Source organism: Anopheles ziemanni, chromosome 2 (assembly GCF_943734765.1).
Source record: "Anopheles ziemanni chromosome 2, idAnoZiCoDA_A2_x.2, whole genome shotgun sequence".
Classification (NCBI taxonomy): domain Eukaryota; kingdom Metazoa; phylum Arthropoda; class Insecta; order Diptera; family Culicidae; genus Anopheles; species Anopheles ziemanni.
In genome coordinates, this window is record NC_080705.1 from 33,567,470 (window position 1) to 33,580,955 (window position 13,486).

General features: G+C 46.0%; 1 protein-coding gene across 1 annotated transcript; it reads left to right on the plus strand.

Moving 5' to 3' along the window:
• Positions 1–2,995: 2,995 nt before the first annotated feature.
• LOC131282264 (dual specificity tyrosine-phosphorylation-regulated kinase mbk-2-like) lies at positions 2,996–6,806 on the plus strand. Its single transcript, XM_058311678.1, has 2 exons — positions 2,996–6,480; positions 6,562–6,806. Exons 1-2 carry the CDS (start codon positions 3,300–3,302, stop codon positions 6,702–6,704), a joined length of 3,324 nt encoding a protein of 1,107 aa, XP_058167661.1. The 5' UTR covers positions 2,996–3,299; the 3' UTR covers positions 6,705–6,806.
• Positions 6,807–13,486: the final 6,680 nt, after the last annotated feature.

The following is a 13,486-nucleotide window of genomic DNA, read 5'->3' on the forward strand; positions in this document are numbered from 1 at the left end:
GTTGGATTTTTCAACAACAATTATTTTTGGTTAACTTTAGATGTTGACCTAGACCTTCTTCCAAACTGCTTGGGCCTTTGATGTCACTATAATTTAAAATTACGGTTACGTGAGGCTCATTGTGGCTTCCGAGTCACTCTAGTGTGTTTTGCATTGAAACCTTCCCAATGATCGAAGAAAAAGAAAGCAAATGCGCAAATGCAATATGCGTTCCACGAGTGGGCCAACCGCCGTTTGTTTGCAGAAAGGGGCGATCACGAAGCAGCAGCAGCAGCAGCAGCACCGGCCAGCTCCTCCTAAAGTAAGCTGAAGATGAAACCGTTAGACGACGTGTTTGATGCGGCCAAAGTCGAAGATCCATCGATAGGTATTCGAAGGTTTACTTTTCTTTCCTTTTCATTCCGTTCCGTGCAGCGGTCTTTTTTGTTCCGAATGTCCGCGCTCGGTGGAGATTTTCGAATGAGCTTTGGCAGGGGGGACCGGGAAAAAGGGGGCGGCGGCGTTTGGAGTGAAGAAGGAAAACGATGCGGCCTAGTGTGGCTATCGGTAAAGCGTCGCGCATCTTACGGACTCCCATCTCCCGTTGCCACCCGCGGCGTTGGGTCGCCTCCGCTCTGTGCACCGTTTTTATTGCTCCCGTTTTTATTACCGGCCAGTTACGCGGTCGTTCGTCATTCCCCGTCCCCGTCCAGGCACCACCCCAAGCCTGGGTGTGGTGTGGGTAAGGGGCCCATTTCTGCATCTGTGGGTGAGAGCAGCTGTGGTGCGATGTTTCCTTTTTTTTCATTCCGAATTTACGTCGGCTCCTCCGGATGGTTTTCCTTTTTCTCTGCAACTCTGCAATGTAACTAACCACCTTCGTTGGTGCATCCTTTTATTTGTGTGTCCGTTTATGGAACACCCGCCCGTGGTCGATGCAGGAGTTCGGTAGGTGAAAGTGTTACCGTTAGTTGAGGTACGGGCACGGATTTAAAGTCGTTTCCACGTTGCAACCCTTATTTACATTTGTCATCGTCCGTCATCGCCTCAATCTAGATCGGCAAGTGTTCGTACGAATGCAAATTAAAAATTAAATCTACATCTTTCGTTGATTTTGGGGGACAGAAGACAAAATCGATACTATTCCATCTTAGCAACAATTTCTAATTAGATGAAAAGGGGTTCTTGATGCTTCCCCTCTGTTGTCATCATGTTTAAATTATTACGATTCAAAAGAACTCGAGAATAAGGTCCAAGGTCGCCGTCCGAGCGGCTGCTCGGTTTTTGATTCCGGGCCCGACACCATCGAAATTACACTCTCATTTAGGTTCGATCGATTGTTGCCACCGGTCGTCGTCTGGACCGAAAGTGGGCGACGAAGGCCTTCGCCAACGACGACCGGCGGTTTAGATTCTGCAGCAAACATTTGCCAAAAAACATTGTATTAGGCCCCCCCCTCTGCAGACCATGCGGTGGGCAGCTTTCACCAACCAAGAGGAGGCACGAGCACACACATCTGGAGAAAAGTACAAGCACATCGGTAAAACAAGCACCCCCAAGCCCCATGTGCGATTAGCCAGCGGCAGCAGCATAACGCTGCTCAACTGTATGACGTCGCTTATGTTTTCCGATGTTGGTGCATCATCGTAAAGCAAACAACTTATTAGCTTTTGTGAAAAGCCTTGTGCCTTCGGTTTGTTCCGGCGAATGTTTCGAGCGGACGACGCCGGATTCCAACGCGACGAGGAAACTCACCGAGTTTAACGGACCGAGGAGATTGTTTCGAGCAACGAATGCACGTTAAATGATGATGTGTGTATGCGGGTGGTTTTGTTGGCTTAATTTTATATTTTCATAAATTAGGAAGTGAGCACACATTCTTCCTGGTTGGTTAGTTGGTTGGAAGCCAAAAAAAAGTACATGTTGATTTAAAAAAATTGAACAATATTTACTTTTTTCAAAAAAGGAAGGTTCTCATTAATAAAACTCAGGACTGTCAAGAATCCGATTTGACTACACAGTTGTATTATTGTAGTAATCGGTTTGCAATAAAATTGTTTGTTGAAAGATGATTCGAAGTGAAATTGCAATGAACTTATTTATCAAAATCAGGTTTTTATCCTAATATCGATGCTGGGTCAACACATTTAATCAAAAAGACAATCCCTCCCATCAACTGTCACTATTCGATACTGTTTAATACGACCGTTCTTTTTCCGGAAGATCGATTCGGTTGAAACAACCGAATGTTGTGAAATCTCGGCAAGTCGCGGGTTGAGTTTGGTCGTACAATTAAACCCGATCGATCGATTGATTCGTTCGACGGCCTACCGTCCGACAACTTGTCATGTAGAACCGTCTTTTGTTTGTTTGAGGACAGTGTTTTGGTGATTATTTGTGATGTTGAGATTTATTTAGAGCAAGTAGAGATATTTTCCAGACGGTAAGGTGCTGCGGATTTTGAGCGATATTAAAAATTCAGTCTTGTTTCATAGCCTTGCGCTTCGTTTTTTGGTAAACGATCGGCTTAAATTTTCATTATATTTATAAAAGCTAATGTCGAATGCTGTTACGTATATTTAAAATGTTGTGGGATTGGTGCGTAGAAATTACAATATTGTAAAAATATTTACAGTTCGACATCGATACCTATAATATTCTCTGGTTGTTTTTTCTGATTCCTTACACAATAAACTGTAAGAGTGCTATCATCTTCTTCTTCTTCTTGGCGTAACGACCTCTTGGTCATGCCTGCCCGTTAAGGGCTTACGAGACTTGCTATCATATTTATCTGAATTTTGGTATCACAACCATAAGAAATTTATATTTCAATTTGCTGCAAACATTCTTCGAGCACCCGGTACATTTTATGCATTTTTCTTAGTCGTGTCGTTTAGTTAAATGGGAAACCAAAATCACTAACATCTCTCCTTTTTATTTTTTAGGAAACCGGGAAAAAAAACTCTTCGCCGCTCGAGACACAAAGTTGAAGAACCATAACTCTACCCTGAAGAGAACGCACAATTACCAACCATCGGCAAAGCAATTCTCGCGCAACCATCGAATGCGATTTCTGGACCGATCGGCTAGGCGTCTTACATTGCGGAACAACAGTATGACCGCGAGCATCGGGGAACCGCAGCAACAAAGTCCCTCGCTAGTAGCAGCAGCAACTCCTGTAGCAAACAACCCCACCGCCGAACTGCGCCCACTTCCGGTTGTTGTTGTTATTAACCGTGCCGGTGGTGGTGGTGGAGGTGGTTGTGGCGGTTGTTTTGGCGGTCGTGTAGGTGGAAGGCATCGTTCGGCTTCCTCCGAGCATGTTGCTTGCGAGCAGCCGCGTGTTTGCGCACTGTGATGTGGTAGATATGGACTGTAACGCTGGCAGCAGTAGTAACGGTGGCAACAGTAACGGTGGTGGCGGCGGCGGCGGCGGCGTCAGCGGCTTGGTCAGTAACAGCATCTTCACCCGGCAGTCCTCGGTGCCCGGTGCCGGTAACGGTGGTGGTGGTGGTGGTGGATACTCCCTGCTGCTGGCGGCAAACGGTGGCGGTATTGCCGGTTCGTCCGCATCGACCAGCTCGCTCCGGTGCGACAAGGTGAACGGCAACGCAACAGGAACGATCGTATCGAGCAATAACGGTGGCCCGGTAGGAGGAGTCGGAGGCGCCGGCATCGTCGGTGGGAGTAGCAACAATATCAACAGTGTCGGTGCGTGCGGCGGGGGTGGCGGCGGACTGGTGTCCTTCCAGCCGCCACTGATTGCTCCGTCGACGGCACTGAAAACGTCCTCGCTGACGTCATCGGCCATTCTATTCGGTGGAAGCAGCGGCAACCTGAGCAGCCTCGGTGGCAAATCAAACACCCACAAGTGGATCGGTTCGCTGTGTGATGGTGCAACAAGCATTGGCTACGCGGGTGGAAGTAGCGGAAAGTTAAATCAACAGTTGCATTTTCAACAACAGCACCAACAACAGCATCAGCAGCAGCAGCAGCAGCAACAACTGCAACTGCTCCAACATCATCAGAGTAAACACCAACAGCAGCAACAGCAGCAGCAGCAGCAGCAGGTGCATCAACATCAGCAGCAGCAGCACCATCATCATCATCACCATCATCACAGTCTACCGAGTGGACTGAGTACGACAAGTGGCAGCAACATGCTCGACAGTCTCACCTTTCGGTTGTGCGATGTGGACGGTGCGGTGAGCAGCACCATGGCCAACGTGGGCGGCAACAATGGTGGAGGAGGAGGAGGAGGAGGAGGGGCCAACGGTGGTGGTATCAACAATGGGTCGACAAATGGTAGCGGAAACAGTGGTAGTATCCTCGTCGTTGTTCCTCAAACGGGCAGCGGGAAGCAGTCGCACTCGTCCGGCGTCGGTGGCATAAGCAACAGTGAAAGGCTTGCGTACTCTACTCACCATCATCAGCAACAGCAAAAGCTGGCCCAGCAGCACCACCATCAGCAGCAACAGCAACAACAACATAGTAGCAATAGTAGTAGTAGCAGCAATAATAGTGGCGCTATTGGTGCCATCGGTAGTAACGATCTACCGATCAACTATAGCAAAATGACACGCATCGGAAAGATGGGATTGAGTGAGCATCATCACCATCACCACCATGAGGGAGCGGGCGGATCGGGACCGGTTTCGTTGCAACACCAGCAACAGCAGCAACAAGCGGCCCAGCAACAGCACCACCATAAGCAGCAGCAGCAGCAGCAGCTACAGCATCATCTTCGTAGTGCTGTTGGTGGTAGCAGTGGTAATGTGGCTAAAGCCGATGCATCCAGCTACTGCAAGGTGACCCGAATCGGAAACATTACCCTGCTCGATCCGGAGGACCAGACGATGCACATGCAGCAACAACAGTCGCACCTGCTGGGAAACAACGGTGCAGGTGGTGCCGGTGGGAGCGGCAGTAGCGGCAGTGGAAGCAATAACACGCTCAAGAAGGACGAGGTTAGTCTGACGAAGGTGGCCAAATTGGGCCACTCGGTGGACCAGAAAGTGTGCGATCTTCAACAGCATTTCATCCAGCAGCATCAACATCAGCTGCAACAGTTGCAGCAGCAGCAGCAACAGGCGGCCCAGCAGCAGGTGGTCCAGAAACAGCAGCAAGCACTCCAGCAACAACAACAGCAGCAACAGCAGAAGAGTGGTGATCAGCATCAGCAAGGTGAAGGAGGGGAAGAGGTGCGCATGACGGAAAGTCTGGCACCGTTCGAGGTGCTCCGGTTGTACATGGATAAGCTGACGCAGTACGAACACCACGAGATCTACAACTACCCGCGGATCTACTTCATCGGTGCGAACGCGAAGAAGCGGCGCGGCGCCGGGAACTCGGACTACGACAACGAACAGGGCTCGTACATCCATATCGCGCACGATCACATCGCCTACCGGTACGAGGTGCTGAAGATCATCGGCAAGGGCAGCTTCGGGCAGGTGGTGAAGGCGTACGATCACCGCAACTTCCAGCACGTGGCGCTCAAGATGATCCGCAACGAGCAGCGGTTCCACCGGCAGGCGCAGGAGGAGATCCGCATCCTGAAGCATCTGCGCGCGCAGGATCGCTACAACTCGATGAACATCATCCACATGTACGACAGCTTCGTGTTCCGCAATCACATGTGCATCACGTTCGAGCTGCTGTACATCAACCTGTACGAGCTGATCAAGAAGAACAAGTTCAAGGGCTTCAGCATGCAGCTGGTGCGCAAGTTTACGCACTCGCTGCTCAAGTGCCTGGACGCGCTCTACAAGAACAAGATCATCCATTGTGATATGAAGCCGGAGAACATCCTGCTCAAGCAGCAGGGCCGCTCGGGCATTAAGGTGATCGACTTCGGGTCGTCCTGCTTCGAGAACGAGCGCGTCTACACGTACATCCAGTCGCGGTTCTATCGCGCCCCGGAGGTGATCCTCGGCGCCAAGTACGACATGGCGATCGACATGTGGTCGCTCGGGTGCATCGTGGCGGAGCTGTACACCGGCTCGGCCCTGCTGCCCGGCGAGGACGAGTACGATCAGATGGCGTGCATCATCGAGCTGCTGGGGATGCCACCGTTGAAGCTGCTGGACAATGCCCGGTCCGCTTCCCGGTACTTTGCGTTCGATCGCGAAGACCGCCTCCCGCACTACTGTTCGCTCAGCTTTCGGGCGGACGGACGGGAGGACATTCAGGGTAGCTACAGTCGGCGCGGCCGGTACCGGGGTGCACCCGGGACTCGGGATCTTGCCAAGGTGCTGCACTACAGCGACGAGCTGTTCCTGGACTTTGTCAAGCACTGCCTGCGGTGGGATCCGAAGCGTCGCATGACGCCACAGGAAGCGCTCAATCACATCTGGTTCCACCGGATGTTGCCTCAATCGCCGCAGGTGGTGAAGATTGGCGTAATTGCGGATGCCCCGGGAACGACCGATCCGGGTGCGGCGGGCGGTGCTGGAGTAACGGCAGCGGCAACTACGACGACATCCTCCCGGGTTCCCGGTGTCGTTCGCTCCAATCGTCCGTCAAGCCCGTCGGGATTGAGTAAGGCTGGGGTAACGATGACGGCCGTCGGCAGCAGTACCACCAGCAGCTCGTCAAGCACGGCAGCCTCCATCAGCAAGCAGCTGAGCTCATCCATGGTTAGCGGCGGCGGTGGTGGACTAGATGGCAGCTCCGGTAGCCTAGTCGGAGGAGGTGGCGGTGGAGGGATTCCGATGGGTTCCTAGCACCACCAGAAGCCTTTAGTGTCGTCATCATCTTCGTCCTACGGTGTTGTGGGATCGTTAAAGAAGGTTTCGTCGGCACTGTCGGTAGTGGCATCCGGTGGTGGTGGTGTTCCTTCCGTCGGTAACAATCTCTCAACCATCAAAACCTCTCCCACGGCAGCCATTTCTACCATGCACCCACCGGCCCCGGTGCTTTCCCTTGCGGGATCCTTGCAGCAGCAACACCATTCCCAGCCGCATCCTAAAGCTTCCTTGCAAGCGCTACTCGAGGTGCGCATTCTCGCTTCCGGTCGGCCTATGGTAAGTGGTGGAGGTGTTGGTGGTGGTGTCCAGCCTCCCTGTGCTACGGAATCGACATCGACGACCCTAGAGGATGGTAGTTCCTGTGCCTGCGAAAGGAAAAGGCTTCACCAGCATCTTCCGACACTCGCCCGCGAACCGGTGATGTCACCGACGCACTTGGCTGCCCTGGCGTTGGACACCGGTGAGGAGGATAGCAATAACAGCAGCAACAGCAGCAATGGCAACGGCAGCAATACTCAACCACCTGGATCAACCGGCAGCGAACAGCTGCTACAACCCCCTGGCCAATAGCATCGTCTAGCATCGGCCATCTCATCGACCACATCGTCGTCTTTCGTAGAGTACGTAGGCAAATTCTAGTTGAATAACACACACTGGCAGCAACCAATTTGATCGACGGTCAAAATATCGATAGGATTACTTGTGTGTTTCCCCTCGCTGTGTGTGGAAGGTCTTTCTTAGTGTCTACCCTGTCACACACATACACACACACTGTCAAGAAAGAACTCCAATATCGAAGGGGTCGTGATAGTGTGTAATAGTTGTAGCAGAAATAAGTATCCGGCATGATTGTGTCCTTCGTAATCCTCATAGGGAAATCTCTATACGTTTGATAAACAAAAAACAAGAAACAGAAAAGGATCTCGACACACGGACCGAGGAGGAACATTAGATAGATAATACCGGGGGCGATCGCCACACCCCATCCCCTTTGCTCTTTTAGCTAAAAGTTGGGGGAGTTTCCATGGCGGAAGTTTATTTGCGAGGATAATTTTTGCCCACAAAACAACTTGTAGATACATTTATAATTTTACTATGCTTTTTTCTATACCATTTTTTTTTTAAGTTCCATTCCTATCTCTCAGACTACAAGCTATTGACTACGACCCCGTTTCTCAAGGGGGTAAACGCTAGTGGCTAGTGTTCTCATTACTTTATGCTTTAAAACGATTTTGGAAAACGATGACAAAAGTTCCAATATTCATACATTTATTTTACATGCGCGATAGTAATGATTCCGACGATCCTGTTTAGGCAAAATCCTTCGCGAAAATGATTCACAAAAAAACATTGTGTACAGTTAGTTCCGCATTTGGGCGGAAAGTTTGATGGAACATTCAGAGATGCGAGGAAGAGAGAATAAAAGAGTAAAAAAACTGAATCATATAAGGCTGTTATAAATGTAAATTGCGCGCATATCGACGTACTGTTGTTTGCTGTTTACGCAGCGAATGTAGCATATTTAGAGAGGGCAGTAGGCAAAAGGACGAAAAAATGAAATCCGGAGAAAATTTGGACAAACATATTTGTTTTGCGTTTAAAAATTAATGATTTACCAATCTCTCACAGTCGCGTTAACAAAAAACACTTTTGAGGCTTTTGATTTTTTTTCTCCTAAACATCGCTTCCTTCCTTCAACGCGTACAGATCACTGTCCATCACTCGACCCCCCCTAAGTTTCTAGTGTTTACCATGCAGTTATAAGTTTTCCACTGCCTTCAGCGTATGCGTTTAGTTTTTGCTTCTTGCAAAAGAAGGACTTGTCGCATGCAAACACGAGACTGTGTGTGTTCAAAGCCAATGACTTATTAGGGGTGAAATTCAACACTCGTGCTATTGATTTTATGTTGTGGCTTCTTGCAACCGTGTTGTGGTCCCAAAAATGACCTGGGGAAAGCATATAAATTACGAGTATGAGCACGCCCATATTATCATTCCGCTGCAAGTTGGATAAAGAAAGTGACAACGGGAGTATATATCGAATGACAACCCAATACAAAATTAGCAAACCAAGTAAGAACACGAATAAGGATATAGTGAAGCGGATGTTGTTTTCCTTGTTAGTAGGAACTTAGGACAAATCAAAATACCTATCGTATTCGGCTTGAAATGTTCTATCATTAGGTACAGAGGTTCGGTGCTGCGAAGGGAGAGTAAAACAATACCAAAAACTATAACAGTTGTGACCGTTTTAACGAATTTGCGAACTCAGCTTTGCGCGGGCGGGTTTAAGATTGTGACGTACTGTGGTTGTTATAGTCGCGTTCATTTATGGAAATGGCAACAAAAACATACACGACGACGGTTTATTGGTTTGGTTCGTCGTTTAAGTATCGGCTATAGCAAAATTAGACTGATGAGAGAGGACGTTTTTTAGTACCCTCCCCCCTCCCCCTCCCCATAGAGCTGGGAGTCTGCTTTATCACTAGCTAGGAAAGACATAGCGGTTTAGTTTCATGTAGTATTGTATCCATTCCTATAGACACCCGGTTCTTTTTTTTTTGTTAGTAAAATAATGCACGTGAAAATTTGCTCGTGTAAGTTATAAGAATTATTAAAACGCAAAATCCAAAATAAAAAAAGACACTTCACACCAGCGCACCCTGATGAATACCAACTCTCATACCGAATGGAATATTCTTCCACGCTCAAATACTATCGAAATCAATCATTAAACGTAAAATAATACGATCGAACCCCTGGTAAAGCGAAACTTACTGCCAATTAACGTGTATGAGACAAGCATAAATATATGTATTCCCCGTAGAGAAGCGGAACGAGCATCAAGAAAATCTTTACTGTGTAGACTGTGAATGTACATTTAGGAGTGTGAAGCCATCCCGTTCACCGCGCGCGTTTCGCGGCGGTGCAAACAATGGTGTCGAATAGTTCAATGGCTAGCAGAAGGGCAAACATTAATCTCTGCTTCAAATCATATGTATGTAATAGCTGTATAACCCACAACAGAAACATTCTATATCGTATATACAAAAGCCCCAGAATCCCAGAGAACAAGTTGCCACCAATATTAGATTTCTCACTCTTTTACCATGAAGGGTTTTTTTTTTCTTATTATACATTATGCTCATAAAAGTAATTACCAATACACTTTTCGATTGCTAAAAAACGACACTTCAGTTGTTTCTCTCTTATTTCTCAAGATTGAAGAATCTTCTACAATGTTTCTTACTTTTTCTCACTTCACTTTAAAGAATCTTATCAAATTTGAATAATGTTTTGAAATTCCGTAACGCTAAGTCTTTACTGTCCACCAATATGTTTCAGTGTTGCTCCATTCGGCTTCGGATGAATTCCGACGGTGGACTTTAGCCCCCGCCCCAAAATGATAGAAAATGATAACGTTAAAGCAAAATCGTAATACAACGCAACAATCTATAACCGTACAAGTTGTTACAGTTTTGTAGCAAATAAAGCGAGAGAGAGAGAGAGCAGAGAAAAAAGAACAAATCACATTCAACATAATAAAGATGGAAAACAAACTTGGTATTCGTCTAAAACACGAAGGCCACTCTAGCGCTGACATCGAGATAAGAGATTGGGAATTAGGGAAGTTTGCGGGCTGCGTTTAGTAAACCGAAACTAATGAAATCAAAAGGACTGCACACTGTAAGCTGATAGTAATAATAGAAGTAGCGTAGTGGTAATAGTAGCGGTAGTTTAAATTGAATACAAAAACTGATTGGAAACGGTATTGCGCTGAAAAGAGTGTGGGGTGAATGAAGATTATGCAGTTGACGAAGAAGCAGTAGATTGTCGTTTGGTGTGACCATCTCAACCACACACTAAAGGACGAAAAAATATGACCCTGTGTTCGCACGTACATAAACTGATAATAAACGAAGAGCGGGCGGTAATCAACAACTAACATTTAGCAAAGAAATCATGGTCGCCGATCGTCGTTGACAAAGGAAGGGCGGTAATAGTGAAGCTGTGTGTGCGTGTGTGTGCATATGAATATTTACCGTTTAAGGCATAGCGTATAGTTAATGGTTAGAAACATAGCAAATCGTAGCTGCAAGTGGCAAGGGCAAAAGTGGTGTTGAGGAAGATGCAAGCGATCGCTAGCAAAGGATACATTAACCATATTTTTGTACATATTGGATAGACAATTATTAATACACAAGCAAATGAGACGGACAAACGCAACGCAAAACGGCTAAAAATCTACAACTATTACGCGTACGGCTACCGGAAACGAGTTTAGTATGTACTGAGCAGAAAGAGAGTAGTGGCACTGAATGTTAAAACAACCAATTAAAAGCCTTAATGTTGTTTAAAGACAGCGAAGCGGGGAAGTGAAAGAGCTCTAGCTTTAGAATAAAATGATAATTTATCGAGGCAAAAAAAAATAAAACAAATATGTTTTCCTCAGCCCTCCTTCGCGTTTACGTGTTTGAAAGACTTTAAGGATTGGTTTCTCATAATAAAATTGATTCTTTATCATTGGAATGAGGGCGGGAGAAGAAAACCACAATCGAGCAGTGGTGGTGTGCTGCAGAAACAGCAAGGGAGGTTATGGATCACCCATCTAATCCAGATTGTGCTCATAAATCCCACGTCCGGCTTCGAAGCGAGCCTGAAATGCTCTTCGTCTACGTGTTTTCCCGTGATTGTGATAACTAATTTTATCGTCATATCGTCTTATTGTACATCCCATTAAGCATACCATCTGCATACGATCGCCTCATTTCGCTAGTGGTTTCACTATAGTTTTCATAAAGCTTACACTGCCTTTTTTTCTGTGTGTGTGTGTGTGTGTATTATTTTTGTAAGAAAAGCCTCGTCGGCGTGTGCCTGCTCACAATGTTGAGGCTATGTAGAAAATTAATCATTCGATTGGAAATCGTCGATATAAATGAAGTTTCCTTTTCTTTCTTTTTCTCAAAGTATGTACTACTATTCCAGGTATTGCATCTTTTAGCGCTACGTAGAAAACGGATTTGATCTTATGCAGCGTGATCTTTAGTTTTAATTGATAATCTTCTAAGGCGTTTTATACCACTATATTCTCATTGCTTATTCGTGTTTATGTAAATGTGTTCCTGCGTGAGTGAGTAAAAGCTAATTCCACCATTTCTCACAATTCCGTTCTGTTTGTTTGTTTTGAAACATTTTCATGAATTGAAACACAAACTTCGAGATGCATTGCGGTGCTTAAAGGGCGGACTAAAAAAATGTTAAATTTTAAACCTTCATCCTATCAGTTGATACTTCATTGCAACTAGCAATAGGGAAAGTATAAAAAAGAAATTCCTGGTGTATAGAGGAAAACAAACAAACCTTCCCGAACATGGTAGTTTGAGAATACTCAAAAAACTAAAAAAAATATTAAATAAATTGCACAGAAATTATCGTTGAATTATGCTACCACCCTACCAACCCTTCGGTGCTAGGGGCAACCTCCCAGTTCCGGGACGGGGGTCACGTATGCCTTAGTTTTGCTTTACGTTTCATCGTACGACGACGACGACGACGAGGACGTTGCCGATCCCTGAGGACCGGTGTTTGTGAATGCTTTGTTATCGTTGTTGGATGCTTTTACTATTATGTGCGCTACTACTCGACCGTTTGCGCGATATCGTGCATGGAATCCCGCGAACTTATCGCCGGGAATGGCTTAAATGGGTGCCGAAGGACAAAGAAAAGAAGAAAAGTAAAAAAGCGGCTTCTAGAGGTTGATAAAATCAGAATAAGCACACACTCCTTCCAGCCCGGTAGTTTAATCTCGGAAGGTGCTAAGAAGTGTGACAAACTAGTAGCAAAAAAGGAAGCATAAAATAACAAACTCATCACCCTAAATTACGATCAGCACCGGTTCAACTCACATACTCACTGAACTTTACGTAAGTACACGTTGCATGTGGGCAGTAAATCCACGCCACCCACCATTACCACCACACAAAATATAAATTTGAACAAAAAATAATGTTTGATCAATCAATCAAAACAGTTTACCAATCAATGCGCACAGATAAGAGAAAATCAATCGCTAGCTGTACGCTGGAAGCACTGGCTCAGTTTACTGCAATATGTCGATCGTGCAAAAGTGATCGCAATGATAAGAGCGATGAGTGAATCGCAGTAAAATAGGGACAACGGCGGTACATAAGCAGAATCAAAATTAATAAAAACAAGCAAATAACACGTCAACACTTTAATAGCGGTAATAAATCGATTCATGGAAGAGTAAGAGTGTGATTATAAGTGCGTCATCGTTATTCGACCCGGCTGCTGAGAGTTGCAAAGCGGAAAGGTTCAAAGGAACCGAAAGTGACAAAAACGAAGGAGGAGATCATCAAACAAATAACCGTTGTTGGTTGAATTGTATGTTTAACACATTTCAGAACGAGTGAAACGATCTAAAGTAAAAAGACGGCAACACTTATGAACGTATGGTAATATAGTATGAGACATTTAACAAAATCGAAAGTAAAATGTCATGTGTACAAGAAACGAAAAAAAGAAACAAATAAGAGGAAAGATACACAAGAAAAACGCAGCAGTGCTTAGTACTAAACAAGGGAAGACATATGGAGGGATGAAAATGAAAAATAATATTACAAAAAAAAAAAATGATAGTAAATAAATAATAAGCATGAAAAATAATAGTCATAGGCAAACCCGGAGAGAGAAAGGGAGCAGAATGTGGAAAACTACGCAAGATATGTATAGCAAAA

Coding starts and splice junctions, on each gene's coding strand:
- LOC131282264 (XM_058311678.1), top strand. CDS start 3,300: ATGTTGCTTGCGAGCAGCCGCGTGTTTGCGCACTGTGATGTGGTAGAT. Junction 6,481..6,561: donor ATCCTCCCGGGTTCCCGGTG/TCGTTCGCTCCA, acceptor GCAGCAGTACCA/CCAGCAGCTCGTCAAGCACG.